Source organism: Sorghum bicolor, chromosome 6 (assembly GCF_000003195.3).
Source record: "Sorghum bicolor cultivar BTx623 chromosome 6, Sorghum_bicolor_NCBIv3, whole genome shotgun sequence".
Lineage (NCBI taxonomy): Eukaryota > Viridiplantae > Streptophyta > Magnoliopsida > Poales > Poaceae > Sorghum > Sorghum bicolor.
The window spans coordinates 56,337,796-56,362,667 of record NC_012875.2 but is presented as its reverse complement, the minus strand read 5'-3'; the positions used below and the strand labels follow the sequence as shown (position 1 = coordinate 56,362,667).

Here is a 24,872-nt window from a genome sequence, read left to right as displayed (position 1 = left end):
CTTTTTTAACAAACCTTGCTAAATCAAAATATTATCATTATATCAAATACATTGTATTTCACTATTAATTTTAGAAGTCAAAATGCACAACGTACACACGCAAGTTTGAAACACATGTGTGTTTCACTTTTAATAAGTCCATTAATCCTTAGGTGCTACTAAATTTATCGAAAAAATTATATTTTTAAATAGATTTATTATTAGAAAAATATCACGTAATAAATGTCAATGTGCTTTTATACACATTTCGAAACTTATGAGCTTTTATATTTTTTATTTGTATGTACTGAGTAGGGAGCAAATTATAGGGTCACGTTGCGGCTGGTCAGCCGTCTCAGTCGGTGGCTTCCTGTCGCTGCGTTCTCTGAATGCGCACACCCATTTGGCGCCACTTGCTGTGTCATAAAATTCATCCGAGCGTCGAAGCCCACACACACAAAAAAAAAAAAAAAAACCGTTCGCCGAATCCGTCGCCCGTTCCGTTGATATGATCATACGCGAGCGTTGTACTACTCCAATTAAACTCAGTACGTACGGACGTACCAGTACCACTGCACGCTGCGTAGATCGACGTAGGTACGCACACACGAGCGCCACGGCAGCTCGCCGTGGAGATTCTTGTTTATTTTTATTGGATTTGCCCCCATAGACGACTATTCTTCTTCGCATGCGCAAAAAGGAGAAACGAAGAGGAAGAACAAGTGCCCAAGGCGGCCAGCAGGCTCCAATGCCCCGTTGACGACGACCGTGTCCGACATGGCCGCGGGGTGCACCGATCGCCGTCACCGGGCCGGTCGACATGCGCACGTTTTGCAGCCACACATGTCTTTTTCAGCTACGACAACTACTAGGTAGGATCGGGTCGCCTGGGGAGTCGTCTCCGTTGGCTTCGCCTCCGTTCCGTTCCGTTCCATGTGTGAGTTGGACGCAGTAGGTTGTTGGCCAGTTGCTACAACGCCGTCATATTACTCTCTCCGTCCCAAAAAAAAAACATTTTAGACTTTCAAACATCTTATTTAACCAGTCGTCTTAATTACACTTTTATATAAATATTATATATTTTATTAAGATTTATTTTTATCATTAGAGATACTTTACTCATAATTAATTTATTTTATAATTTATATAAAATGTTTGAATAAGGCCTTGTTTAGTTCCAAAAAATTTTGAGAAATGGACACGGTAACACTTTCGTTTGTATTTGACAAATATTGTCCAATCATAAATTAACTAGGCTTAAAAGATTCGTCTTGTCAATTTCGACCAAACTGTGCAATTAGTTTTAATTTTTGCCTATATTTAATACTCAATACATATGTCTAAAGATTTGATGTGACGGGAAATCTGAAAAAATTTACAAAATTTTTTGAGAACTAATCAAGACCTAAAACAAACAGTTAAATACAATGTCTAAAAATAAAAAACGTCATTATTTCTGAATAGACAGCAGTGGCGCCACTTGCCATTAGAAAAACAAAGTTGGTGGCAACGGCAACGTCCGGGCGTCTGCGCGCACCGAGCTGTGGGGTCCACCCGATCGAGTGAGACACGTCCCATTCGGAGGATCGAGTCATCATATCTCGTTCTCTCTACCGCGGTACCGCCTACCGGGCTCCGAGTCCGAGGAGGCAGCCCATCGCCGCTCGAGCAGAGACAGACGCAAGGAGATGGTGAGGCCTGGATCGACCTCCAGACCTTCTTCGTGCCGGCGCCTCCATGGCTCCGCGCTCCCGACGCTGCTGCTGCTGCTGCTGCTTCTTCTAGCTGCATCAGCCGCGCAAGCCCAGCAAACGGCGACGATGAAGACCGATCCAGTCGAAGGTGAGCAGCGTCGCTCCAGTTCTTCCCCTAGAATTGAATTGACCCAAGGCTTTCGAATTCGAACCAGCTCGCATCATCGATCCATCTGTGATCTGCCGCGCCTGCTCCTTGCAGCTTCTCCTCATTAGCCACCACCCTTCGTCCTCATGCATGCTGGCTGCCTTCATTTGCACAAAGAAGAACGTACAGTTCATCTCTGTTTTTGCTCTGTCTTGCCTTCTGGCGCTCCCAAGAAAGCTTCTGAATTTTCCATGGCATGTCGTGGGTTTTTCTAATTTTCCTGCCGGTTGCCGTGCAAGAAATTCTCTTTTCCCTCGTTTCGGTTGCAAACATGATCTCTTCCTCTGCTACCTCTGGCTGCCTAGTTGTTCCAGGCGGTCGCCACCTACTACTCTGTTCCAAATGTCTCGGTTAGGAGGTCAACGGCGGATATCATATTTTTGCCCTTTTGACCCGCGTGCACACACCAAAAATCCACATACACCACCGTCCATCCTCACGTAGCTTGGCTTTGGCCGGTTCCGCGATGTCAGCGTGGGCGCTGGTTCCTGGCCGTCCGATCGCGGCGGCGCCATCGGACGCCCGGGGAGCAGGGACGACCTCGCCCGGAGTCTGTCTATTTCCGCTGCTGATGTGAAGTTGTGAACGCGGTTTGCAGCGGCGGCGGTGAACGCAGTGTTCGCCAAGCTCGGCCAGGCGGCGTCGTCGGCATGGAACATCAGCGGCGACCCCTGCACCGGCACCGCCACGGACGGCACCGTCATCGACGACAACAACAACTTCAACCCGGCCATCAAGTGCGAGTGCTCCGTCCAGAACAACGTCACCGTCTGCCACGTCACCAAGCTGTAAGTGCTTGTGTTTCTCTCTAGACGCGCGCGCGTCAGGTGCTCGATGGAATGCTCGCCTGAGCATGGGCCGTTCGTGCTGTGACGAATGCAGGCGCATAGCTGCGCTGACGAACACTGGTCACTGCAAGGCGGCGGTGCTCATTGGGTACTTTTCTTTTACCGATGCAGGAAGATATATGCCCTTAATGCAGTTGGCCCCATACCACAGGAACTGCAGAACCTCACGCGATTGACCAATCTGTATGTGCTCTCCACTTTCTTGCATGAAATTGTCGGGGAAACAAAACATCATATCTGAGCGTCCTGTTTCTAAAACTATTTATTTGTGGTTAATTGGAGGTTTACCTATTACCTATTTACCTGATGTGTAATACTTAATTTTGTCCTCCCATTATCTTGTTTTTCATTATAGATTTTACAGATTGTAGATCTGATACTACCATAATATTTCTCCTGTGCTGCTTGTAGTTGTAGAGAATAGTACAGACATCATTTGGTGATTGCCATTAACTGTTATTGTGGCTACTATTTCTCATAAACTTTGGCAGTAACTTAAGATGGTATTTTTAACTTCACAATTGTCCAATGTTACTCCCAAATTCAGATATGCTGTGAATAATACCTAATGGAGTGATATCCGATCTCTTTTCACTGGTATCTGATCTGATGTTGTTTCAGGGATTTAAGACAAAATTACTTAACAGGGCCTTTGCCATCTTTCCTTGGGAATTTGACTGCTATGCAGTACATGTGAGATTTATAACATAAATATTACCCTGTTACATGTTTTTGCTTAACATTAAATCTTAAACTTTCCCTCTTTCAAAATACAAGGAGTTTGGGCATCAATGCATTGTCTGGATCTGTTCCAAAGGAGCTTGGGAACCTTGCGAATCTTGTATCTCTGTAAGTAAACTATTTTTTTAATATCATGGCACTTCCATTAGAAATCACCTCCGAATTTTGAATCACAAAAACTAGAAATATATGTTTCAGTTGTCTTTTTTTTTGACTAACCTGGATTGTTTTGCTAATTTTTTCAGAGGCTTTGGCTCGAACTACTTAAATGGCTCCCTTCCATCAGAGTTGGGAAACCTGGAAAAACTTGAGCAATTGTGCGTCTAGAATCTTCACTATTTTTGGGCATTCCATACATTTTCTTCTTTTCATTTTGGGAAAAGTCAATTTTACACCTGTCAGCACTCCATGCATTTATCTTTAGGAAAAAAAATTGCACTCCATGCATTTATCTTTAGGGAAAAAAATTGCACATAAGATTGTTTACAACCTAAATCAGTTTGATATGGAATGGAGTTTAGTTTGATCGACATAGTGGAAAGTTTAGTTTAAATAGTATTTGTTTTGTAGTACTATTACACTTTATTTTACTTATAGAAAGTTATTTGGGTAACTTCAAAATTTTAAATCCATCTATAAGATTTAAAACTCAAATGCTATTTAGCTGTAAAATGGACTTTTTCCTTTCATTCTTCGCTTGGACTAGTAGGCGCCATGACTTATGTTTGTTCATATGTATATCTCTTAATTGCAGGTATATTGATAGTGCCGGCCTAAGTGGTCCCCTACCGTCAACATTTTCTAGGCTAACAAGAATGAAGACACTGTATGCCTATAAAATATGTTTTGTTACAATGTTGTTCCATGCAATTCAATCTTATATGTTATTTTCTGGTGTTTAGGTGGGCATCAGATAATGATTTTACTGGGCAAATTCCAGATTTTATTGGGAACTGGACAAATTTAACAGAACTGTGAGATTCTTTTCCTTCTTGCATTATGGTATTGTAACTGATCCAGGTTTTCTTTCTTTCTTTATTACAAAGGCACACGGCTCTCCTGTGTTGTTTGAAAAAAAAAATCAGATTTCTGGCTACACAGATTTATTTACTTTCATTGTACTAAAGAAATGTCATCTTCCTTCTCTCTTGACTACATAGTCAGTAAATGCATCTGTAAAGAAACGATGCTTTAAAATAGCAACACGGATTACAATTTTGTAGGCGGTTTCAAGGCAATTCATTTCAAGGTCCACTTCCGGCCACTCTTTCTAATCTCGTCCAACTAACAAGCTTGTAAGTATTGGTGGGAGTACTAAGTATTATTCTGTAATTGTAATTTTACTGTCTGGAAGTATGAATTACCTATTTCTGTGATGCAGAAGAATAGGTGACATAGTAAATGGAAGTTCTTCACTGACATTCATCAGTAACATGACATCTTTGAGCACATTGTATGGATAACTTTGTCATCACTTAAGGACTCAAACTATGTCTTGATATTTGATATAGTGCAATCAAGGTATTATATTAAAGCCAAATACTCTTGGCATGCTTCATTGCAGAATTTTGAGGAATTGCAGGATATCTGATAGCCTGGCATCAGTGAACTTTTCACAGTTTGCAAATCTAAACTTATTGTAAGGCATTTTGTTTCTTTCAAACTCCAGTCAAGTGTGGTTTACGCAAATATGTTTTAATGAATGGATTATTGCTTTGTTTAATTACTTAATTCCCTCTTCTCCGTTTTCCTGTTACAGGGATTTGAGTTTTAACAATATCACAGGCCAAGTTCCAGAAGCCCTTGTGAATCTGAATTCACTCAACTTCTTGTATAGTTTTTACTGTCTTCAACTTATTCCTTCATTTTGAAGATATTCATTGTTCATGTTGCTAATGCTAGCAAATTTTGTTCCTACCAGATTTCTTGGTAATAATAGTCTTTCAGGAAGCCTGCCGAGCTCTATAGGAAGTTCTCTTAAAAATTTGTATGTCATCAAAATTAAATTTTATTTGTGCAATAAAATCAGGGAGGCATTTATCTATAACATTTCCCTTTTATCTTTTCTGTAGAGATTTTTCTTACAACCAGCTGTCAGGCAACTTTCCTTCTTGGACTACTCAGAACAATTTGCAACTGTGAGTACTGAGTTCTGAAACTTCAAGTGACCACCTGAAGTCCTAAACCATATCCAACCCAATTAGGTCAATTCAACCTAACCTAGATTATTAGAGTAATTGTATATACGTGCATTAAACAAACATTTCTGGTACATTTGAAATTCTGTTTTTGTGCATCCATAATATATATATTTTTAAAAATGTTACAATTCTAATCGACATATGATTATGAATCTTTATTATAGAAACAAACGTTCTTAACCTTACAGACCAGCACAATAAACTGAATCAATTATTTGTCCTACTTATCTTGATTTATGCTTAAACCAGACAAACCCTCAATATGCTATGGAAGTAACAGTGATGCCTTCTATTTTTTTTTCTGTGTTTCATTCTACATAGGAACTTGGTGGCGAACAATTTCATGACGAATAGGTTAGCTCATATTCTGATATCACCTCAAGTTCTCAAGTGCAATCATTATGTTCTCTCAGCATATAGATTGGATTCATAATGCCAATGTTTTACATCTGCAGTGTATTACCTTCAGGGTTGTCGTGCCTTCAGAGAGACACACCCTGTTTTCTTGGCTCTCCACAATGTGAGCTTACCACCTTTGCAATTTCAAGCATGGACCTACTTGAGAAATACTAGGCAAATGTACTAAATTAACACAATGTTAAATAATTGACTTGCTTGCAGCTGCCTCTATTGCTGTGGACTGTGGGAGCAGTAGACCTATATCTGGCTCTGACAATTCCATGTATCAACCTGATAATGCTAGTCTTGGAGCTGCATCCTATTATGTTACAGGAGCACCAACTTGGGGTGTGAGCAATGTCGGCAAGTTCATGGATACATCAAATGGAAGTGGAAGTTACATAATCTTCAGCTCGCACCAATTTCAGAACACTCTAGATTCAGAACTATTCCAGACAGCAAGGATGTCGCCATCATCTTTGAGATACTATGGTATTGGACTCCAGAATGGAAACTATACAGTCACTCTTCAATTTGCAGAGTTTGACTTTGAAGATTCACAGACTTGGAAGAGTGTTGGGAGAAGGGTTTTCGATATCTATCTCCAGGTTGGTTCCTGTTGAGCTGATTACATAAATTTTGGGGGTTTAGCTTATGAGCTGATTAAGACTTTGTATTATTTATTTCTTGTGTTTGGCATAGGGCGAGCGTAAAGAGAAGAACTTTGACATAAGGAAGGCAGCAGGGGGGAAATCTTACACTGCTGTCGAGAAGCAGTATATTGTTCCCGTCACTAGAAACTTCCTTGAGATTCATCTTTTCTGGGCTGGCAAGGGAACTTGTTGCATTCCTAGTCAAGGCTACTACGGGCCTGCAATCTCAGCTTTGAGTGCAACTCCAAGTACTCCCCTTAGATTCAATCATCGTTTAACATTTTTTAGATAATTTCCTTTTGGGGTGAATAATACATATATAGTTTCTACTTTGAGAAGTGCTTATGGTTGAAACAATACATGCACTTATAGTAGTAGTACATATCCATTTTGAACTGTTCTAGATGTTCTCATGTGCACTTCCAGTAAAAATGAGTGGCAATTCATAAAAATACTGCTTCGTCTATAACATCGTATTTTTCTAACAACTGAACTTTCTCACAGATTTCACCCCTACAGTCCGTAATTCTGCACAGAAGAAGAGCAGTAGTAAAACAGGTGTAATTGTTGGAGTCGTGGTTGGTGCAGCAGTTTTGGGAGTACTAGCACTTGCTGGACTCTGTATGTGGAGGCAGAGAAGGAGAAAACTATTATTGGAGCAACAAGGTAAATGAGATACCATGATTACATATACGATGTATTATGAATCGAGCTGAGAGATTGTATTTATAAACTTATATTATGTTATGTTTTCAGAGCTTTACAGTATTGTTGGAAGACCTAATGTATTCGCTTATGGTGAACTAAGGACCGCTACTGAAAATTTTAGTTCCAATAACCTTCTTGGTGAAGGAGGATATGGGTCAGTTTATAAGGTTAGTTTAACTATAGTGCTCATGGATGTGAATTTTCTATGAAGCCTCTGAAAGTATTTTTCCCAAGTTATTCATAGTAAAAGGGGATAGCCATGTTTGTTTTTTTATTATAATGCTAGAAACAATTAGTTTTTATGTTTAGTTCATCTCCTTTTTTGGAGTAAACTCTTTTGCTTCAATTATTTTCACGTATATCAATATAAGCACACTAGCTACTTTCACTATTGTTTCTAGTTGCGATTATAGTTTCTACACAGGTTTGGTAAAGTGAGAGTGCTACTTCTTTTTTTCTATTCAAACTTACATTGTTGAAAATGGGACCTTCTTGCAGGGTAAATTAGCTGATGGAAGGGTGGTGGCTGTAAAACAGTTATCTGAAACATCTCATCAGGGAAAACAACAATTTGCAGCTGAAATAGAAACTATTTCTCGAGTGCAACACCGTAATCTTGTGAAGTTGTATGGTTGCTGTCTTGAGGGAAATAAGCCACTGTTGGTTTATGAGTACCTGGAGAATGGAAGCCTTGATAAAGCATTATTTGGTATGGTTGCTCATTTCAGTTTGATACAACAGTAATTCTAGGAGTTCAGGTTTCTTATTTTAGATAAAAGCTAAAGCATTTATATTTGCAGGAAGTGGGAAACTGAACCTAGACTGGCCAACACGCTTTGAGATATGCTTAGGCATTGCAAGAGGCCTTGCTTATCTCCATGAAGAGTCTAGCATCCGTGTTGTGCATAGGGACATAAAGGCTAGCAATGTCTTACTTGATGCAAATCTCAACCCTAAGATCTCAGATTTTGGGCTCGCCAAACTTTATGATGACAAGAAGACTCATGTCAGCACAAAAGTTGCGGGTACATTGTAAGTACATTTCCATATTGCGCCCTTTACACCTGCAGATTATTTTCACATGTGAGCTGATGTCAGTTAACTTACTCTTCTGTGAAGTGGTTACCTTGCACCTGAGTACGCCATGAGAGGTCATATGACCGAGAAAGTTGATGTGTTTGCATTTGGCGTGGTCATATTGGAGACTTTAGCTGGAAGGCCAAATTTCGACAATACGCTTGATGAAGACAAGGTTTATATTTTAGAATGGGTATGTTGACTCTGAACTCTAGCCTCAAAGTTGGGCAGTGTTGCAGTCTTGTTTTTGTACTGTTAGTATGATCTTCAGCAAAATTTATGCTAGGGATTTACAATATCAAGCTCGCATGCCTTCATAAAAACCTCTTTTATCACATAGTTTCATATGGTTTATTTTGTGTGTAATTGCCAAACTGTAAATAAAATAGTAGTTGTAGTATTGCCCATTGGTTTGCGATTCTTGAACAAAGGGTGCCAAGTTTTACTATGGCAGCATGGATTGGTATCTTATTGCTGCATAAGAGATTGATTGCATTTTTCGTCTTTTCATTTTGATTTTGGCTAGCGCAACGAGCATAAATATAGATCCGAATTTTACAGTGAAACATCACTCAAGACGAAGTCACTCCAGCTTGGCATCTTGTCATTTGTAGCTAATCTTCTGCGCCTTCAGGTTTGGCAACTGTACGAAGAAAACCACCCTCTGGACATGGTCGACCCCAAGCTCGCACAATTCAACAGCAACCAGGTGCTCCGTGCCATCCACGTGGCCCTCCTCTGCACCCAGGGCTCGCCACACCAGCGTCCGTCCATGTCACGAGCGGTGTCGATGCTGGCGGGAGACGTGGAGGTGGGCGAGGTGGTGAACAAACCCAGCTACATCACCGAGTGGCAGATCAAGGGTGGTGACGCCAGCAGCTTCATGAGCAGCAATGTCAGTGGGCAGTCGAGCGTGGCACCGAGGTCGTCAGCCGCGCAGACCTCGTCGCCATTCCTGAGCTCTGTTATTGAAGAAGGCCGGTGATGATTAGCATGTTCTGTCTTCTATGAAGCGACGGACTGTTTCTTGTAAAAGCACGCTACAAAATGCTCTCTGCTTCCGCACATATGCTCTCTGGGTTATACGTGCAGTTTTCTTTTGAAAAAAAAATTATATATGCAGATGGCTGCTTCGAAGTAGATCTTTTCCGGTGCAGTTTTCTCTTTTTTTTTAGGGATAACTTTTGCAGTTTTCTGTATGCAAATGATAGATATTCGGATGGTTACGTCCATTTGGATGTTTGAGATGTACTGTATATATGGTTTGTAAGAAGTCACGTTAGATATAGATTTTTTTTTTGGCTTATATAAATATTCAGTCATGTAACCTGTATTCACATATTGTAATTTGTGGACAAACTTCAATTTACACAGTTGAAGTATGCCTTATATTCTTGCAAGTACTTTTTACCGATTTATTATGAGAGAAAAACACTATTACGGCTTATAAGACGCTGAGTTTTGTTCATTCGCAGCAAACACGCTGAACGCTGTTCGCTTGAGCTTATCAGTCGAATCTGTCAGTCATTTAACAGTGTTTTTTCTCATAATAAATCAGCCAACGGTATTTTCTGCCATAACTTATCAGAAAAAAAAGAGCCTTTGTACGTATTCCTTTTCCTTCACGTGAAAACATATCTACATGTTTTATTCTATCCCGTCACTCAATTAAATATTGCTTAGATAAGACCATTTTATCGCATTTGATCTATCCAACCGAACAGAGATATATAAATATATTGTCACTCAAACCAGGCAAAGAAGTGGACGAATGCATCCGCAAAAATCAAGGCCAAACTATCAGTTCAAGGCAAAAATCAAGTGGACTAATTATCCTGCAAGACTCGTACATGTTCTTCAGGTGGAACACGCGCTGTATTTATATTAATTAATAATCTCCCAAAAATGAAAGCAAAAGATTACTACCAGAAAATCAATGAATACAAACTGGAGGCGTAGGCACAGTACTCTGATGATTACCACAAGTACGGTAGGAATCAATATAATATTTATATGGAAGAATGATGAAAACAGCGGATCATATACATGACATATATTGTTCCAAACCAATACAAATCCCCCAAATGCTAATTGTTTTCACGTAACTCCCCCATCCAGCAGGATGTGTATGGAAATGACTTATATACTGAATGTGCATTTAGTATGCCTAGGTATTGAACGTATAAGGTGTTCAAGTGATAAGATACCACTCTCGAGCGTGATACCCTAAAGAAGGCAATCTCTTTGAAAGGATGAAATCCGAGGAAAGATGTTTGTCGGTTGTAGTATGTTCCATCGTCATCATCTTTGGTTTCAAGAAGAACACCATCGTCCGAGTCCCATTCAAATTCCTCTTGAGCCCCTGCTCGCTCCACATGCTCATTTATAGATTTATTAGAGGTAACGGCCCAGCTGCCGTAAATAATGTTGTGATTACTTAATAAGGGGAAATTTTGTAGCACTGCTTGGAGGCTGATGTTGCTCTTCAGTATCCACTCCATCTGCTCGCTTGATTCGTTAAGAAACCACACTTGAAATCGGGGCCATCCATCGTTCCAAGGTACTCCAGAGTACACCCCTCTCTCCGATTTCCCCAAGGAAAGAACACCAACACCAGCCATTTGGCTCACTGTGGGGCATTTAATCACTCGGTAACTGTTATTTGACAAGTTCATCCTGCAAAATGATGATAAGATGTGGGGTAAAGGAAAAGGAAACTACTTGCTGTAATGTTACTAATAAATATATGTTATTAATAATAAGATAAATATAAACAGGTAGTATATATGTAGATTAATTATGTTCAGGGGGAGAGGGGGGGAATAATAGATTAAATTAAAAATGGCAGCAGAGCGAATGGATACCTCATGACAGTATGGTTTTGGCAGTGGACGTAGAGTTTCCCCCGCAGATAGACGGAGTGGCGTTCGTATATATAGTCGGCTTCCGGGGAGCTTGTCGGCAATAGTCCCTGCGGGCACCCCTTGGCGGACGAAGGACCTCTCTTCCCACCTCCAGCTCCTCGACGAGAAGACGTGCGTCGTGTACGGCGACGGCGGCCATTCCGAGTCCGCAGCAAGCAGCAGTCGAGGAAGCAAGTGTATGAGCACCACCTCGTAGTGCGGTGACACGACGGGATCATACACAAGGCAATGGCCCTCCTCCTCCTCCGTCACAGTCACAGGAGAGGGAGGGGGAGGCAGGCGCACCCACTGCCGCGTGGCAGGGTTAACCACCCGCTCAAAGTCGAGCAAGAGGAGGCCATTGCAGTGATCCACGATCCACAGATCCAAGGGGGTGCCCAGGAAGTCGAGCCTGCCGCTGGTCCTCGGTCGGGGAAGTGGCGCTAACGGATGGCGCAGACCCTATTTACTATTTATAGCACCAGAATCGTGGACGAGCGACTCTTTCAACTTAGCGGCTGTTTAGTTACCAAAAAGTTTGCAAAACTTTTTCAAGATTTTCCGTCATATCGAATCTTGCGGCATATACATAAAACATTAAATATAGATAAAAAAAATTAATTATACAATTTACTTGTAATTTACGAGATAATTTTTTTGAGCATAATTAGTCTATAATTAAACAATATTTGTCAAATACAAACGAAAGTACTATGGTGTCCATTTTGCAAAAAAAATTCTGCCAAATACAATCGATCCTCCTTTTGTTCCCCTGGCATTATATTATTTCTCATGCAAGGGTAGGCCTCGTCTACTGAATCATCTTGATGCTTGTCTCGCAAAAAAAAAAACATCTTAATGCTTACTAGGAAGGCAGACGCGGCCTTTGATGCTGTGTCCAGGCTAGAATGAATCAGCCCAGTGTTTTCCTCGTTTAATTTGTCATCATTATATGATGATTAAAATACATATCTTCATGCTACTACGCCAGCACACAGAACGTGACGTGAATAACCAGAAGCGGGCGCTGGCGTAACGACGTAACAAAGAAATGCGTATTATGGCCTTTTTTTTTAGTTCGTAAAATAATGGGTAGTTACGCCTTTCTAAACAGGTGGACGAGAAGTAAAGTAATTTTTAGTTTGCAACGTAACTAACCATTTATTTCATTAGTTAGTAAACATGGACCAATATGCATGGTTATATGGATTAAAGGTGCAATGAGTCTTTTGTCCTATTTTTTGTTCATTTTTAGTCTTAGTATCCAAAGTACTAGACCTTAGCATATTTAGTCACCTAAATCTTTAGTCTAATTAAAATTTGTTCCACCTATTCCAAGTGATCCAAACAAGCCCATATAGGCCCTCTTTTGATTCCATATAGTATTTTGTCATATTGCTTCGCCCTCTCTCCCGCCCGGGACGCCCTGTCCCTGTGCTGTGCCCCTGTCCGCGGCGCCCTTCGCCTGCTGGTTGGCCTCTCCGCCCTGTCCTCCGCGGCCATCCGGCCTCTTGGCGTCACCGGTGGCTTCCTTTTCCTTGGCGCTTCTCCACCGCGTCCTTAATTGTACGTCCATGCATGCATGATCTCCCTTGGGTTCTCCGGCTCAAGTCCCGACGGACAAGGCGGCCGCGGCTTCATCACCCCGGCCCAACCCAAAGACACTTCAGGCCCCGTGTCGACAGTGTAGCATGAGACACGTTACAGGGCCTGCCGACCGACCAGGGTGGCAGCTATCCTCCTGCCGTCTGCTGACCCCCTCCCCACCAACTCGCAACTGGGCCGAATTGCTAACATCAGACACATCAGTCATAATTGGTTAAATTGGTGTCAAGTGACAATAAACTATCAAATCCACTTGTATTTTTTTTTTGCACTACTAGCCTTCTGGATCTTGGAAAGGTACATGGAAAGTAGAGTAAGGGCACTCACAATGCAGACTCTATCATAGAGTCTAAAGTTATTTATTACCTCGAACAATGTGTACTTAGAGTCTAAATAAGACTTGGAGTCTTATTTTTTCTACCTCTTTCTTCAATAAATATGCTGCCACATCAACAAAATACCATAAATAATATGTAATTAAGTGTCTTGGACTCTGTGATAGAGTCTTGCATTGTGAGTGCCCTAATACGCATAATCCCCAAGCAAGTGGTGTGGCATAATCTTTTTGTGTTGATATTTGTGGCAAACCGGCAAATTCGCACAAATTAAAACTGATTAACGGCAGATGACGACGTTACGGACGAAACTCCGTTTGCTTGTATTATAGGCCGTATTTTTTCTACCAACCAACAATATTTTTTCTCTCATACATAATAAATCAGCGAACAATACTTTTAGCTATGACTTTTCAAACAAGCAAACATTTATGTAGCATGTAAAGAAATACAGATATCCACGTGTAAAGAAATGCAGATATTCACGTTTAAAGAACCAAAACTTCCCACATGTAAAGAGCCAAAAATTCCCACATGTAAAGGAATGCAGATATCCACGTGTTACACCTCATGTGTGCAGCATGTAATCATTTTCACCTAGCTAGTACTAGTATGATTAGAAAATTTATTAAGAAAATAAAGGTCACCATTTGCAGGTAAACATAACGTAGTACCGCCAAATTGTATATTTGAAGCCAACAATCACCTCACATGGCAAGAATGCACCTAATTAGAATGGACAGAAAACAGGCCTTGTTTAGTTCACTCCGAAATCCAAAAAGTTTTCAAGATTCCCTGTCATATCGAATCTTGCGGCACATGCATGAAGCATTAAATATAGACGAAAACAAAAACTAATTACACAGTTTGTCTGTAAATCGCGAGACGAATCTTTTGATTCTAGTTAGTTCATGATTGGATAATATTTGTCAAATAAAAACAAAAGTGCTACAGTAGCTAAATCCGTTTTTTTCCGGAACTAAACAAGGCCTAAACTTGGGAAATTTCTACGACGTCAACGAAAAAACTAAAGACTAGCATAAATGATACACTGAGCAGTCTACTTTTTATAAGCACAGAACCGCAGGAGTCTACAGATTCATTGGACCTGTGTCGTGTCACCTTTACGTCAGGTACTCAGGCCCCTTCAACTTGGGTCCTTTAAAATTGAGCTGTTTCATCAATGATTAGTCCCAATGTGAAACCACACCACCCATGACCAGCTAATTCATCAGCAATCACCACCTAATAAGGCCTTGTTTAGTTCGCGAAATTTTTGGTTTTTGGCCACTGTAGCATTTTGTTTTTATTTGACAAACATTGTTCAATCATGGAGTAACTAGGCTCAAAAGATTCATCTCACAAATTACAGGTAAACTGTGCAATTAGTTTTTATTTTTGTCTATATTTAATACTCCATGCATACGACCGAAGATTCGATGTGACGGGGAATCTTGAAAATTTTTGCGAACTAAACAAGGCCTAAGCTTGATCAGTGCCCTGGCTTTCTTCAGCTTGCCAGAGTAGCAGCTGCCGCCTTTGCGATTTTCTAGTAGTGTAGTGTAGTACAGGTACAGTGGTGGCGCCAATTTCATATCGGCAAATTGGCTACTACCACTATGCCCTACTCTGCGTCATCATTGCACGATTCCATATATAGCTGCTCTCCGTGACACTTTTGTCCATTTCCTCTGATCGGTTCGATTCGATCCTCCACTTGTTTCAGAGAAATCCGAAGGGATAGCAGAGTGAGCAGGCAGAGAGGGGCCGGGGCGGGGCAAGCTCCGAGCAGCCGAGCAGGGAGAGATGAGGAAGCCCAGGCTGAGCGGCTGCGGCCTCCTCCATGTCTGCGTCTCCCTCTCCCCTGTGCTGCTGTTCTTGCTGCTGCTTCCGAGTTCTTGGAGGGCGGCTGCGCAGGCTCAGCAGGCGCCCCAGACTGATCCGGTTGAAGGTATGTATGTGTCTCGCTCGACAGAGCTCTGCTCTGCAAGTCTAAGTGATGGTTGTTCGCCAGTTCGTGTGCCGATGAGAGGCTTTGTTGGCTCTGGACGACAGCGGCGGCGGTGAACGCGATCCTGAGCAAGCTGGGGCTGAGCGCGCCGCCGTCGTGGAACATCAGCGGGAACCCCTGCAGCGGCGCGGCGACGGACGACACGTCCATCGACGACAACCCGGCGTTCAACCCGGCCATCAAGTGCGACTGCTCCGACCGGAACAACACGCTCTGCCATGTCACCAGACTGTGAGTCCCGTGTCCGTCCACTCTCCACTCCAGAGCTGCTGCTGCTGCTGCTTGCGAATGTCCATGCTCGTTGCTTGAGGACAGGTTCATCAGAATTTTTTCCCCCTCCAATGGTGGTGGTGGTGCAGGAAGATAAACACGCTGGACGCGGTTGGTCCCATACCAGAGGAGCTGCGGAACCTCACTCACCTCGTTAAGCTGTATGTCCTGCCTAAAGCTCGTTTCTCAGTCTAGGGCGTGTACTCTCTTTTTTTTTTCCCTTCAATTATTTGCCAGCTGCTTAAGGTCCCCTTTTTTTTCCATGAATGGGATAATTTCTGTAGAAATGCCAAACTTTGTTCACGAGATTTCACGTTGAAGTTCAACAAATTTTTGCCACTTTTCATGTTGAAGTTCGACGAATTTTTGCCACAAATAGGATTATTTCTGTACAAAAAATACCAAACTGCCGCCTGTAGTTAACAAGTCTTGTTGGGCCAAGCCAGCCCATTAGCAAGTTGTAAAACTTTTTCCCCATCCCTCAAAAGAAAAAGAAACAAAAAACAAAAAACAGCCCAGCCCCCGAAATGGCGGAGGGGTCGCCGGCCGCCGCCGCTGGGCGCATACCATTGCCATTCGACAGTGCAGACGGCCGAGCGGTGTCACTTGCCTTCCGGACAGACGAGGAGTGCTCCGCTCGTGTTCCGATTTCAAGCTCGGTAGCTTGTGATGACCCCGCAAATTCTATTTTATTTTATTTATGAAGAATATCCCCGCAATTCCAAGCTAGTTCTAACCCAGGAATAGGATAGTGGTACAGCTCATCGTTGTGTCTGTACTCTGTACCTGCTTCTCTTCAGAGGCCACAAGCACACTGGCTAATTTGTTTGCCTGCTGATTTTTTGTGGCTCGGTCAGTGTCCATGACCACACATTTATGTTCTCGTTTCATAGTTGGGGGTACGCCGTGCTCACAATGTTTGCTTGGTTAAAATCGCTTTTGCCTGAGGCATTAAATACTTAAATTGAAGCTGAAGGTGGCTCGAAATCTGCAGTGCACATAAAGTTTTTCAGATTCATGTTGATTGTCAAAATCAGTAACTGTATTCAGCCAGTCCTGTTATCGCTTGAACATGTAGGATTAACGCTGCTTAAAATTTCAGGGACTTCAGAAAAAACTACTTCTATGGGCCATTACCAGCATTCATTGGAGAGCTAACTAATCTGGAATCCATGTAAATACTCTGAACTCAAAATGGTGCTGCAGTTCCTGCATTCAAGCAATCTTACGTTCTTTTCCTTGAAAATCACAAGGACTGTGGGCATCAATGCACTATCTGGACCTGTCCCCAAGGAGCTTGGAAATCTTACCAATCTCTTATCACTGTAAGATTCTCCAATCATGTTATTGTCCTGCTTAGTCTTAAAAATGGATATTCTCTGACTAATGTTAACGTTCAGTTACTGTGACGCATCTGTTGTCCTGGTTATACTTGATTTTCAATGACATGAGAAAGTCACGAGGCTGTATGCCAAGTGCTTGAAGTTTTGCATATACTATGGCCGTATATTGGGTATAATCTTATAATATCGTTTCCTTAGAGTTAATATAATATTGTGGAAGTCAGAATCTGGCGGAAGAGAATGTGCGTTGTCACAATCAAACATTTACCCGCATTTTGAATTTTCAATTGTCAAAAAGTACTTAACAGCACTTCCATTTGAACATTTCTTTGGATTAACTTAGTTTAATTCATTAATTCTTTCAGGGCTTTGGGCTCGAATAGTTTTAACGGCACACTTCCTGACGAGCTGGGGAAACTGACAAAACTTCGACAGATGTGAGTTGTCTATTTGGTCGCTTTACATGTGTTCTACATAACCATCTATGTTTTGTTCACTCTTTGAACTGATAACTGTATGCATGACTTAACTGAAAAATGTTATCCATCTTTGAGTTGCAGATACATTGATAGTAACGACTTCAGTGGTCCTCTGCCATCGACATTGTCCCAACTGAAGAACCTGTCAATCTTGTAATTTAGTAAAATCAGACAGCACCTCGTAAATTTGCTCTTCCTTCAGAGGTAGAAGCTAATAATCTTACCCATCCTTGTCGGTATCCAGGTGGGCATCAGACAATAATTTCAGTGGGCAGATTCCTGATTATCTTGGGAGTTTGACTAACTTGACCCAACTGTAAGATTTACTCCCTCCATCCCAAATTGTAAGTCATTCCAAGAATCTTGGAGAGTCAAACTTTTCTAAGTTTGACCAAATTTATATGATAAAATAATTATTATTATGATACCAACTAAGTATTATTAGATTCTTCCTTAATTATATTTTCATAATATACTAACTTTACGTTACAAATCTTAGTGTTTTTCTCTATAAATTTGGTCAAACATAAAAATGCTTTGACTTTCCAAGATTCTTGGAATGACTTACAATTTGAGATGGAGGGAGTATATCTGAAAACCACTAAGGTTTCAATATTTTTCAAATTGTTTTCTCTACATCAATAGTAAGGAAAGTCATTCATTTTTCTGAAGTGCAAGGCTTTTGCATATTTACCTACATCATCTGTTATTTTATAATTAATTTGTCATGAGGAACCAGCATAGGTATTACTTCTCTAATAAATATCTATGTACTTACAGGAGGCTCCAAGGGAACTCTTTTCAAGGCCCCATTCCCTCAAGTCTTTCTAATCTTGTCAACTTAAAAAAATTGTGAGTCCCTAGTAGTTTCTGTGATTGTAGGATTATTATCGTTGCAAAGATAATAACCATGGCATCGATCATTTCAATGTAACAGAAGAATAGGCGATATAGTGAATGGAAGCTCTCAACTGGCATTTATTGACAACATGACATCTTTGGGTGAACTGTATGACATGTTCCCTCCACTTTTTTTTTCAGTTTAATAGCTTAGACATTTAATTATTCAAGGTTCCATCTTGCAGAGTGCTGAGGAACACAAAGATATCTGATACACTAGCATCAGTAGACTTCTCCAAATTTGTAAATCTATACTTATTGTAAGCATGGTCCCTTGTCAGAAAGTCACAATCGAGTGACACATTTATATTATAGCTCAACTTTGAGATGATGTTTTTCCTTTTGTTGTCTAATGCTATTTTTCTTATTTCTCACAGGGACCTGAGTTTTAACAATATCACAGGACAAATACCTCAATCAATTTTGAATCTTCCTTCTCTTAGTTATTTGTAAGTTTTACTTGCTGCAGTTTTCATGATTTGTTTGAATGGATATCTGTTTTTCTTTCTTGTTAACCTTCTGCTGATATTTGCAAATATTCTACTTGAATCAGATTTCTAGGGAATAATAGCCTTTCAGGAAGTCTGCCTGCGACAAAAAGTCCCTCACTGACCAATCTGTATGTTCACATGCTCTTTGTTTTGGAATTGTGTTCAATGAAATATGTTATTGATCTAATAGCTACCTTTTTCTCCGCCTTTTCACAGAGATTTTTCATACAACCATATCTCAGGAAACTTTCCTTCTTGGGCTACTGAGAAAAAATTGCAATTGTATGTTTGTGTTCTGAAACTTCTCTCATGAAAATATACTCCTTAGTTATTGCACACAAAGCCTGCCTGATTGAATACAACAGTAGTAGCTAAATTCTCCCTATATATTCTACTTTGTACTAAGGAATTTGGTGGCAAACGACTTTGTGATGGGCAGCTCCAATAACAGGTGAGCACCAGTTCATCCTCAAGGCTAGCATAAAAATAAATTCCCGTCTTAGCTTGTAATCAGAACTTAAATAGTAAAACATTTCATCTGCAGTGTTTTGCCATGGGGATTGGACTGTCTTCAGCGTAGTACTCCCTGTTTCCTTGGTTCTCCAAAGTGTAATGCTTCAACCCTTTGGAATTTCGAGCATGTATCTATTTTGTAATATTGGATCTGCAATATTCCAGCTAAACACTTCTGATAAATTGGATGCAGCTGCCTCTTTTGCGGTGGACTCTGGTGGTAGTAGAACAATATCAGGTTCAGATAGTTCCATCTATCAGCCTGACAATGCAGACCTTAGAGCCGCATCATACTACGTTGCGGGTGCACCTACATGGGGTGTTAGCGGCGTTGGATTATTCTTGGATGCAGATGCACCCAATGGAAGTTACATCATTTACAGTTCACGACAGTTCGAGAACACCCTAGACTCTGCACTGTTCCAAACAGCAAGGATGTCACCATCATCTCTGAGATACTATGGCATTGGACTTGAGAATGGAAATTACACAGTCACACTTCAATTTGCAGAGGTTGACTTTCCAGACATGCAGTCTTGGAGAAGCAGAGGGAGGAGGGTTTTCGATATCTATGTCCAGGTAGCTATTAGATCACCATCATCTCTGGCTGGCATCTGATGCTTTTAAATCATATAATTTGTTCTAGATATAGACTTTTGTGCTTGATACTTCATGCTTGTTTAGGGAGAGCGCAAGGAGCAGAACTTTGACATTAGAAAGGCAGCAGGAGGGAAATCTTTCACTGCTGTTAAGAAGCAGTATGTTGTTCCAGTAACCAAAAACTTCCTTGAGATTCATCTCTTCTGGGCTGGCAAGGGCACTTGTTGCATTCCTTATAAGGGATACTATGGTCCTGCAATATCAGCCCTGAGTGCAACTCCAAGTACTCACCTGAACTTAAACTGGTTGTTCTACATTGCAGTTATACTACTGCCCAAATGACATTTTGAAGTATCAATCAATATACTAGTGTAGCCACACAAAAATAGACTCGTTAGTGTGGTATACATGATATGAAATTTTAAATTCGGATGAAAAAACTGTTATCTTTAATAGAAGAATGAGAACATGGAAATATGTCGCCATGGTATATTTATGATGTTGTACAGTTGTAACTGCATATTATGACATTTCATACCAAAAGCAGAACATAAAACACCCATGGTAAGGGCTGAGATTGCACATTATCCTCTTTATTACTTGGTGGAATTGTAACTATTGTAAATATTGTGTATGGCTCAATTTTGTTTATATAAGGTTTTCTATGCTCAACTAACTGAACTCTTCTTCAGATTTCGTCCCTACAGTCCGTAGTTCAGCAGACAGCAAGAGCAGTCGTAAAACTGGTGTGATTGTTGGAGTTGTAGTTGGTGTTTCAGTTCTTGCATTGATCGTACTGGCCGGAATCTTCTTATGGTGTCAGAAAAGGAGAAAGCTATTGTTAGAGCTAGAAGGTGCTTGATATACTAATATTACAGTGTGCGCTTGACTGCAAACAGAAAGTATGCTAACAAGCTATCCCGAACCTTGCAGAATTGTATACCATAGTTGGAAGGCCAAATGTCTTCAGTTACAGTGAGCTCAGGTCAGCTACAGAAAACTTTTGTTCTAGTAACCTACTTGGTGAAGGAGGATATGGATCGGTTTACAAGGTTTGTCATTCTAGTTATCTAGTGTATATAGAACTGGATTTGTTTTCGAGGTCTGAACTTACGAAGGCTTAAATGTTACTTCCTTATGATCTCAATAGACAGAAAAGTCACGCTATGACATTTATCATAAACTGATGCTTTTCAAGTCAAGCAAAACCTGCCCTGAGTTATGAGTTACCTTGCATAATAGTAAAGAAGTGCAACTTTCTTGCAGGGTAAGTTGAGTGATGGAAGAGTGGTGGCAGTGAAGCAGCTCTCCCAATCCTCTAATCAGGGAAAGATGCAGTTTGCCGCAGAAATAGAAACCATCTCTCGAGTGCAGCACCGTAACCTCGTGAGGTTGTACGGCTGCTGCCTTGAGAGCAAGACACCACTGCTGGTCTATGAGTACCTGGAGAACGGAAGCCTTGATCAAGCGTTGTTTGGTATGACCTCATCCATTCTTGTATGACAAAGAGCGCGACTATAATGCAGAAATTCAATATGTTTAAAACTTTGATATTCAGGAAAGGGAAGCTTGAATCTAGACTGGTCGACACGGTTTGAGATATGTTTGGGCATAGCAAGAGGTATAGCTTATCTCCACGAGGAGTCGACCGTCCGCATTGTGCACAGGGACATAAAGGCCAGTAATGTGTTGATCGATGCCGATCTTAACCCTAAGATCTCTGATTTTGGTCTTGCCAAGCTCTACGATGACAAAAAGACTCACGTCAGCACGAAAGTTGCCGGCACGTTGTAAGTGTACTTTTCATCTCGCCTTTGTACTTGTATTATTAGCAAATGTGATGGAGCTAACGGCAGTTGGTTAATTCTCTTGGTATCATCATCTAGTGGCTATCTCGCACCTGAGTACGCCATGAGAGGGCATATGACTGAGAAGGTTGATGTGTTTGCGTTTGGCGTGGTCGCGTTGGAGATTGTTGCTGGTGAATCAAACTATCAGAATACGATGGAGGAAGACACGACTTATATCTTTGAAAGGGTAAGATCATCAGAGTGAAATATATATATGCCATACACTGAACTTCAGTTTGTCACTGGAAATTCTCAATATCAGAGTTCCTTTTTAAAAAAAATCTCAATTCAGAGAATGTGGGGAGACACTGTACTGTGCTGTAATAACACAGCATCCTCCTAAACAAATCGTTGAATGATACTGTGTTTCAGGTGTGGGAACTGTACGAGAACGGGCGTCCGCTGGAGTTTGTGGACCCGAAGCTGACGGAGTACAATGGGTACGAGGTGCTGCGGGTGATCCGCGTGGCGCTCCACTGCACGCAGGGCTCGCCCCACAAGCGGCCGTCCATGTCGAGGGTGGTGGCCATGCTCACCGGGGACGCCGACACGACCGAGGACGTGGCGAAGCCGAGCTACATCACGGAGTGGCAGGTGAAGCAGGTGGCCGACGACGTCAGCGGCAGCTTCACGAGCAGCCAGGTGGGGTCGTCGTCGACGCACCAGCCAGTGTCGTCGTCGTTGTCCGGCGGCGTCCAGGCGAGCCCGGAGCCCGGCGGGGACCTGACGCCCGTGGTGCCGTCGCCGCTCTTCACATCCATCATCGATGAGGGCAGGTGACAGCTAGGCTAGCCGCCCGTAGAAACGTACGTGAAGGCTGACCTGGCATGCATGTGGCGTCATCATTCTTCTGGATTTTAGGACGATGCTGTGCTCTGGTTCTGTGGCTATATACAGTTACAGCTATATATATATATATATATATATATATATATATATATATATAGATGGGCGATCTTGGGAGGAATTTACTACTTCCTCCATCCCAAATTGTAAGTCATTCCAAGAATCTTGGAGAGTCAAAGTATTTTCACGTTTGACCAAAATTATAGAGTAAAATACTAAGATTTGTAACGTAAAGTGAGTATACTATGAAAATATAATTAAGGAAGAATCTAATGATATTTAGTTGGTATCATAATAATTATTATTTTATCATATAAATTTGGTCAAACTTTGAAAAGTTTGACTCTCCAAAATTCTTGGAATGACTTACAATTTGGGATGGAGGGAGTACTTGAATGTGAGGCGGCCAGATTCGTCTTGGAAGGCACTCGCACTCTGAAATGGCAGCAGGTTTTAGGACGTCGCGTACGGTGGATGGCAAGCGTTCCTTTCCGTGGCGGTGGTTCGTCATCGTCCCCGCCAAGAATGGGATGGCGTGTGCTGCGCCGGCGACAGGCCCTGCCTCGCCCTGCTTGCCGGTAGCCGCGCGAGTGCGTGACGTCTGGAGTTTGGAGACCCGGACGAACGTTCCAAGGGATGTAGTATTCCCTCCATCCTTCGTCCAAATTACAAAACATTTAACTTTTTTTATCCCAATTTTATCCACTTATTTTATTCAAAAAAATTATATAGACATAGTCAAATTTTATTTTTAAAGAATTTTTATTAATAGACAAAGTTATGATAAAAAAATAATATTTTACACAAAATTTTGATAAGACGACGTCTTATGATTTAGAATGAACTAAGTACCATAGTATAGCATCGTACCTACGTTCCCCTGCTGAGAATGGGCGTGGTACCGGTCCGGCTGACCTTTCCGGATCCGTCACACGGCTCTGGCCTTTCTATTTCTGCTTTGTTCCTAACCGCCTTTTTCACCCTCCTCTGATATCATAGATATATTCGAGTTCGAGTATTAGCTGTGCAATGTGGTGCATGCATCCACATGCATGTCTTCCCACCGGCCCCTTTTGATTTGTTTAGGTCATTGATCTTTAATTTCTCTCTTTCTTTTTTTTAAAAAAAAATAGATCACTAACACGGCGTGGCGCGAAGTCACATGGGCTAATCAGATGGTTTGTGACGGGGAGAGCACAATCAGTGTTAGCAGCTAAGGAAGCTGAGTACCGTTAGCTAGCAACAACAAACGGTAGGATCAACCGCGCTCAACGACAGCTAGCATTTCCGTCCATCCGTGACAACCGAGAGACTACGGGACCATCAGAGATCCGTGACAATATGCACTCTTTCTATTCCAAAACAGACGCACGTTAACATAGTAACGTTTAGGTACGTTCACTTTCACACCTATAAATACACGTGCTTATAACCTGCAACGTTTATTATCGAGAGAAAGTTCCTTTATTTAGTATTGGAATATGACATAGTTTCTTATTTAGCGTTGAATGATAAATTTTCCTTTTCTGACATTGAACAATCTTTATGGTATAATTTTTTTTAGACCATGAATGTTTTTGGAAGTACAACTTTGTTTTGTACAAATTATTTATGACAGTACAAATTACATGGACAATGATCATTTGTTTTAAATTACTAAACGTACATCAAATTCTATTAAATTGTACCGTCATAAATAATCTATGCAAAAAATTGCTAATGCCAAAAAAAATCATGGACTAAAAAAAATCATATTGGTAAAAAATGTTCAATCTCACAAAAATAGTACTCCCTCCATACTCATGGTCTTGAAAGCATAAATTTGATTTCTTATTTTTACAAAAATATTTATTGGAAAGTGATATATGTGTATTTTTTGTAAAAGTCTTTTCAAAAAAAAATCTGTTTATATGGTTTTCACATTTCCAAACTCAATAACTTAAAAGCTATTTATAATTTATATTCTCGGTGTTTGATCCAAGTTTTATCCAAAACGATATGAATTAGGAGTACCGGTATGGAGGGAGTATCGTGTAAAATATGGAGTATTATAACATACTGATGTGGCTACACGGCTACACTATACACATAAAACAACGAAACAAGGCTAAAATGGCCTTTCGCTTGCAGTTGACGGTGTTAGATGCCAAGTTGTGAAACTTTTTCTATCTTTGGATGTTAAATAAGAAACTATTCATCTACTCATCTTCCGATGCTA

The 24,872-nt window shown here is 41.1% G+C and overlaps 3 protein-coding genes across 3 annotated transcripts; 2 read left to right on the top strand and 1 right to left on the bottom strand.

Moving 5' to 3' along the window:
- Positions 1,584-9,911, top strand: LOC8066783 (probable LRR receptor-like serine/threonine-protein kinase At1g56130). The gene is made up of 24 exons (XM_021462665.1): positions 1,584-1,821; positions 2,480-2,669; positions 2,841-2,912; positions 3,351-3,422; positions 3,507-3,578; positions 3,716-3,787; positions 4,225-4,296; positions 4,373-4,444; positions 4,694-4,765; positions 4,852-4,923; positions 5,035-5,109; positions 5,230-5,301; positions 5,392-5,457; positions 5,543-5,608; positions 5,993-6,025; positions 6,127-6,191; positions 6,293-6,678; positions 6,773-6,971; positions 7,228-7,389; positions 7,480-7,598; positions 7,930-8,140; positions 8,232-8,463; positions 8,551-8,701; positions 9,143-9,911. The coding sequence occupies exons 1-24, from the start codon at positions 1,668-1,670 to the stop codon at positions 9,491-9,493; spliced, it is 3,108 nt and encodes a 1,035-aa protein (XP_021318340.1). The 5' UTR covers positions 1,584-1,667; the 3' UTR covers positions 9,494-9,911.
- LOC110436220 lies at positions 10,485-11,731 on the bottom strand. The gene is made up of 2 exons (XM_021462666.1): positions 11,373-11,731; positions 10,485-11,184 (listed from the first exon to the last, which is right to left on the bottom strand). The coding sequence occupies exons 1-2, from the start codon at positions 11,648-11,650 to the stop codon at positions 10,596-10,598; spliced, it is 867 nt and encodes a 288-aa protein (XP_021318341.1). The 5' UTR covers positions 11,651-11,731; the 3' UTR covers positions 10,485-10,595.
- LOC8074703 (probable LRR receptor-like serine/threonine-protein kinase At1g56130) lies at positions 15,037-22,842 on the top strand. Its single transcript, XM_021462664.1, has 24 exons — positions 15,037-15,302; positions 15,407-15,593; positions 15,722-15,793; positions 16,735-16,806; positions 16,886-16,957; positions 17,341-17,412; positions 17,536-17,607; positions 17,699-17,770; positions 18,235-18,306; positions 18,392-18,463; positions 18,540-18,614; positions 18,732-18,803; positions 18,908-18,973; positions 19,062-19,127; positions 19,252-19,296; positions 19,390-19,454; positions 19,552-19,937; positions 20,043-20,241; positions 20,651-20,812; positions 20,892-21,010; positions 21,225-21,435; positions 21,517-21,748; positions 21,845-21,995; positions 22,181-22,842. Exons 1-24 carry the CDS (start codon positions 15,158-15,160, stop codon positions 22,586-22,588), a joined length of 3,165 nt encoding a protein of 1,054 aa, XP_021318339.1. The 5' UTR covers positions 15,037-15,157; the 3' UTR covers positions 22,589-22,842.